This window comes from Oenanthe melanoleuca, chromosome 1A, assembly GCF_029582105.1.
Source record: "Oenanthe melanoleuca isolate GR-GAL-2019-014 chromosome 1A, OMel1.0, whole genome shotgun sequence".
Classification (NCBI taxonomy): Eukaryota; Metazoa; Chordata; class Aves; order Passeriformes; family Muscicapidae; genus Oenanthe; species Oenanthe melanoleuca.
The window spans coordinates 28,812,030-28,818,100 of record NC_079334.1 but is presented as its reverse complement, the minus strand read 5'-3'; the positions used below and the strand labels follow the sequence as shown (position 1 = coordinate 28,818,100).

At 50.3% G+C, this 6,071-nt stretch overlaps 1 protein-coding gene across 1 annotated transcript; it reads right to left on the bottom strand.

The window, feature by feature from the left end:
* Positions 1-242: 242 nt before the first annotated feature.
* Positions 243-3,076, bottom strand: BTG1 (BTG anti-proliferation factor 1). Its single transcript, XM_056482545.1, has 2 exons — positions 2,645-3,076; positions 243-1,523 (listed from the first exon to the last, which is right to left on the bottom strand). Exons 1-2 carry the CDS (start codon positions 2,790-2,792, stop codon positions 1,159-1,161), a joined length of 513 nt encoding a protein of 170 aa, XP_056338520.1. The 5' UTR covers positions 2,793-3,076; the 3' UTR covers positions 243-1,158.
* Between the last annotated feature and the right edge of the window lie 2,995 nt (positions 3,077-6,071).

The following is a 6,071-nucleotide window of genomic DNA, read 5'->3' as shown; positions in this document are numbered from 1 at the left end:
CTGGAATTACTGGCCCTGGAGTTATGTCCACATTTTACAAGGTTTAGAGTGACATGTACATCGTGTTCCCCTAAACTTCCCAAGCATTTATATGTGAAGTCTTCATTAATCCAGGTCTGTACCAAGTGTTCCCTAGCATCAGGGTGCCACTGATGTTCTTAAGCCTTGATAGTACCTATTTTATTTCTACTGTGAGACAAAAATAATTTAACTGATCCTATGTAATCACGACAAGAGATTAATTAAAATGCCAAGATAGGAAACAATTTATTATAGAGAGAAGAAAAATTTCTCATCCAAAATATAGAAATCTGTACAACTTTGCCACAATCAATATACATGAACTGTACAAATTTACACCAGTTCATAATTTACCAAATAAAAGATGACTAACAAAGTTCACAAAATAGATGGTGGTTTGTGGAAAAGACTTTTACCCAATTAAGAACAAGGAAATTACAAACCAGACCTCCACTTTCTAAAAATAAGAAGTTTACTCAGTCTTAGAAAACTACAAGCTAGCAAATGTACAGATAGCTGGCTGGTGCTAACACCACAGTTCAGACAGTGTCTTTATATGGTCTTTTTAAAGCCTGTTGCCATGGCAGATTCTGATCACTTGCTACTTTTGAGGCCAATGTAAAGATCTGACCATTTCCCCAGGTCATTCTTACTATTTTATCTTATGTACATTTATACATATTTGTAAGTGCTAGGTAAAAGTCTGAAAATTAAAATTTCCAGTACTATGGTGTTCATAAGTCTTGTTACTGAGCTGCCAAAAATGCTGACAATTAATAAATGTAATAGTGCAAATTTACTCTGCAAGACCTACTGCAGAGAATCACTTTATAAATACAGATCGGGGTTGAAAATTGGTGTAGAAATTAAGTCAGGTGTCTTGGAGAAACTGACACTTCTTAGATCTTCTTACTCCCTAGCAAGCTGCAATCATTTTGACTCACAGGCTATTAAATCACTGAAAGGTACTGTCCAAACTATGGCACTGTCACTTTAAAGTATACCACTCTAACGTGTGCCAGATCTTCACAGCTGTGACATGGTTTAAATTCCGTAATCCATCCCCAGAGGTGCCCACCCAAAGTAAAAACCAAATTTATCCATCCATTTTAAGGTGATCCATCCACAGACTATATCTTAACCTGATACAGTCATCATATTGTAGCTTTTGGAAGGGCTAGTTCTGCCCAAGAGAAGTTCCTCCTTACAGCTTATTCTGCTGTCTACCATTTGCATGTTGGTGTTACTTTGGCTACCTCCTGCTGGTGCAGCTTCATACAGCACACAGATGGAGCCATCCTCTCCAATGCGATAGGACACTTCGTACGGGTCAACCCAGAGAGTGAGTTCGCTCGGAAGAAGCTGAAACAGTTCCTGACTGCTCAATCCAATCCGCTGTGCTGCCTGTCCAATGAGAGGATCCATTTTATGGTTGATCCGGATACATCGGTAACCTGATCCCTTGCACGGCTTTTCTGGGAACCAGTGGTGTTTATAATGCTCTATAAAATAAAAAAACAACAAAACATTATCCTCCTTAATTCCATGTTGAAAGATACATTCAGTGATTATCGGTCTCTTGCAAATTTCGCACCTCAAGATCTGAAAAAGCTTATTATTTGAGCATCAAATGACTTCAAAATCATTAGAGGCTTTATTTCTGCCGATGATTTACGTAAGTGCAATGTCCCTTGGGAAGCACTCGCACAAAGTTTCGTGCTACGTATGGAGAAGAACATCCACCGCCAGAAAGGACCGAAAAGCAACTTCCTGGCGTTCAGAAAAACAAATATAAAAACACCAAAACAACACACAGAACAGAAAAAATTCAAGAACTTCAAAACATCGTAAACCAGATAGGAAAAAAAGACCCTTTCCAGCATCCTTTTGAGATCACACCCATGCTTAGCTTCTCACATTCGAAGAACACCCAAAAATAACTAGGGAGGAAGCTGGGCAGCGTTTACCGACTGACTCAGGCTGTATTTCACCACTTGAATTCCCAGCCTGTTTTCCATGGCGAGAAACCAAGGACTTACCTCAGGAGTTTCATCCCACCCGAAACCCTATCGATCTGAGGGTACTTGTAGCCACTGTCGAGCCCACTGGGACGAAGGCTCGGGATTACAAAACCCACGGGGCAGCGAAAGAACCCTCGGTATTTGTTCCTAAACGCGGCTGTGGGGCGGCTAAGAGACGCTTCCAGAAGAAAGGGGAAGCGAGACTCATCGTCCACCGATGAATTTTACTTGACGAAACAAACCCAACTTGGGAGCATTTTTCCTTGTGGAAAGCGGGCGGTTCGAGCCCCTGGCGCGGAGCTCAAGCCCGGGCTGCTCGAACGCTTTGTCTACGGAGGCAAGGGCTGGGGGGGCGAGCCGCCTGCGCGACGCCCGAGCCCCTTTGTTTACAGCCCGCTCCTGCCTCCCACACAGCGGGGCCGGCTCGGCACGGAGGGCCCCGCAAGGGGCGAGCACGGAGCCCCGGTGTCCCCCCGCGGAGGGGCTCGGTCCCTCGGAGGGGCCGATCTCCCCCTTCCCCGCGGAGCGCGGTGCCGCCCGCACGGCCGGCGGCCCGGGGCGCAGGGAGGGAGCGGCTCCCGCCGCGCCCACGCCGCCCTCACCTGCCAGCAGCTCCTGCAGGCACTGGCTGAAGGTCTGCAGCTGCCGCTCGTTCATCAGCCCCTTGGTCCGCAGGAACTTGGAGATGAAGCCCACGGCCGCGGCGATCTCACGTATCATGCTGGCCCGGGTGTACAGGGCGGGATGCATGGAGGCGGCGGCGGGCGGCAGCCAGCTCTCCGGGGCGGCCGGCGCTGGGCGGGACGGGTCGGGACGGGGCGCGGGACGGGACGGGGGCGGCGCAGCTCTAACTGGGCGCGGAGCAGGCGGCGGAGCCCAGATCACATCCCGGGGGCGGCAGCCTCCGCCTCCTCTTCCTACGGCAGGGGGGCGGCGGCAGCAGCGGCGGCCGCGGCAGCGCTCCCCGCATTTCCTGCGGCGAGGGACGAAGGGAGCTGCCCGCCCTCCGCCGTCTCTTATAGGCACCGCCGACCGGAAGCGGCGTCACGGCGCCGGGGGCGCGCCGCCGCCAATCCGACGATCGCACCATCGTGACGGCGGCGGCGGGGCGGGGCCGGCCGGGCTGGGTGACGTAATCGGCTGTAAACAAATAGAGCCGGGGGCGCGCGCGGGGGGGTCGGCGCGAGGGGCTGCGCGTGCCGGGGCGCGCGCCCGCGCTGCGGGGAGCTGTGCGCGCGGGGCGCGGTGCTCGCGCCGGTGCGGGGCGATCCCGCGCGCACCCGCGGGGGCGGGGTGGGGCCGCGCGGGCGGGGCCGCGGCCGCGCGCTGTCTCCGGGGAGCGCGGAGCCACGTCAGCGGCGGGGGCGGCGGCGCGCGCTGGCGCTCGGCCCGGCCCCGGCCGCGGTGCTGCCCCACGCGAGGACGGCAGCGGGGGCGCTCCCGGAGCGCTGATTGCTGCTGCCCGCGGGCGGCGGAGGTGATGTGTCTGTCTGTGCCCGCTCGCCGTCCCTCGGAGCGCAGGGGTGCCCCGCAGTGCCCGGCGGTCCGACAGCCCGAGCGCGGGGCTCCCTCACGATTGTGCCCCGTGGCCTTCAGGCCGCGTCCGCAGCGGGGGAGCCCTGCGCGGGGCCAAGCACCGCGAAGCCTTCGCCAGGCCTCGGCGACATCGCCGAACACAGCGCTGGCCTGCGCCCTCCCCATCCCCTGTGCTGCTGCCCCTCACGAAGCCCCTGCGGGAGGGCTGTACCCGCTAGTGACTGCCCAGGATGTGTCTCGGTGTCAGGCTTCCACCGCTCTGTCCCCGCTTTAGCTAAACAAAAGCGGGGAGGAAAGAAACGGCGGAAGATTTCGGTTTGGTTACTTTGTTTCGGTTTTGTTAAAGAAGAAAGTGTAGCTTCTTTGATAGAAACCTTATTGTTTTCCAAGGGTTTGTGCCCTGCCCCCTTGCAAAGCTTCAAGTGAAGTACAGGCTGATGTCTGATACTTATATGTAAAGTTCTTACAGTTAACGATCAGAAATCAGCCCAGTGAAGGCACACGCGATTTTTTTCAGTAAAAATAATTCACTAATAAAGTATATAAAAATGTGTGTGGGAAATAATTTGAATAAAAGATGAAAGTAAATGGTAGGTTGTTGTTTCGGGTTTTTTGGTGTTTTTGTTGTTTGTTTGTTTGTTTGGTTTTTTTTGTTTGTTTGTTTGTTTGTTTTGTTTTGGGGGGTTTTTTTTGCTTGTTTTTTGTTTGGTTGGGTTTTTTTGGGTTTTTTGCTTATCTGGTGTGAGAAATGTAACTTTTGGTCTTTTCTCTGCACATGGGATCTGTTCTATCTTAGGCTGCCAGCCTCAGGGGACTCTGACTATATACAAGGGAAATCTGCAAAACCTTAAAAAAATAATCCCGAGAGCTCACACTCACAGCTTTGCTGCATACTAAAAATATTGGTGTGGGTTTTAGAGAACAGTCTCATCCCTTTTCCCCCTACTAACTTCTGAGCACTGCAATAACATCATGAGCTGACCCTCTGTTCTGTGAGAAGGGACGAGCTGCCAAACCTGGCCTGTGCTCTTGCTGTTCCTCAGGTGCCAGCCTTCCTTTCTTCTCAGTGCTTCTGTGCCATATGTGAGGTATAGCCAGAGCTCCCATTTCTGCTCTCTTCATAGGTTGGAAAGTGCTGTGCTCTTTCAAACCTCGAAGCAGCAGGTGCTTCAGCAAGGTCCACCATCCTACTGGAAATTGTCACTTACCTTGTGCAAAATTGATGCTTGAGTGTCACAATTACATCAAATTAATTACTGGAAATACTTCAAGAAACAAAAAAAAATATAATATGATATTTGCCACCTTTGCCTGGACCTGGGCTTTTTTTATCTGGGCCACTTTCTTATCTCTTCTACATAATTCCATCCAGAATCAAATGCTCTGAAGAAGTTTTAGGAACCCTCAAGCAGGTAAATGGTCTCATATAGTAGCACCCCAAAACATGAGGTTTGAAATCTGTCTCCCCAGCCATAACTGCCATGGACAGCAAGGCTGTTGAGGTTTCAATCATCCCCCTGGAGTTGTGCTTTTAAGAACATAATGTGACAGCATGTACTTCATGTCACACTTAGAGAGAGGGGGAGAAATTTAAAAGATCCTTTACTTTTTTTTTCTTAGGGAAAAAAAAAAAAAAAAAAAAAAAAAAAAAGCTTTCTGGACATCAAGGGTTTCAAGTTCCTCTCAAAAATCTCTTGCAAGTCAATAAATTCAGGACTCCTTAGCAATCAAGTTTTCATAGTTCCTATTGATTGCAAATAGTAACGGCATGTATAAAACAGTCTTCTCTGTGGAAAGGGAAAAATGCTGTGCATACAGATCCAGTCCACTGGTGAGAAATGAACTACCTTGGTGTTCACTGCTTGCAGCCACCAAGCCTATCCAAGTGTGACTTCCAGGCCAAGGCTTGAGATGCCTGCCAGGAGGATCTCATCCCTATCCATGGGTGTCAATGAGGTAACTGGAGCTGCTGATGCTGTTTTCCCAGTTCAGGCAAGTCCATTTCCATCTCAGTCAGCAAAGGACCTGCTGCCATTTCCAGCCTGTGAAATTCTCCCAAGGATCCTCATCTTTGAAGTCTGCAGGCTCTTAATTGATGAGGAAGATTTTGGCATGCAGCTCACAGCACCAACCAGAGTCAACTTTTCTTGATTGGACTGGAATGGAGAGCATCAAACAAACTAGCACACTGTAGCCTGTTGTTGGTTTGTGGCTTAGCTTCTTGCCACTTGCATGTTTCACTGATCTACCACGCCCCTCTGAACTTCTTCAGCACTTCCACGTTTTGGGATACGTGAAGTGGTTCTTTTTTCCTCTGGCCAGTTCCCAGCTGTCTGCTCCTGTTTCTGCAGCTCTGCCTTCCAGAGAAGGCAGTTTGCCTGATTAATAGTGCAAGATGCTCACTGATACATTAATGGCAGGGTGCTGAAGAACTGCCTTATTTAGTCCATCTGATACTTTAAATGAAGCAGAGGCCCTGGGGAGAAAAAAGGA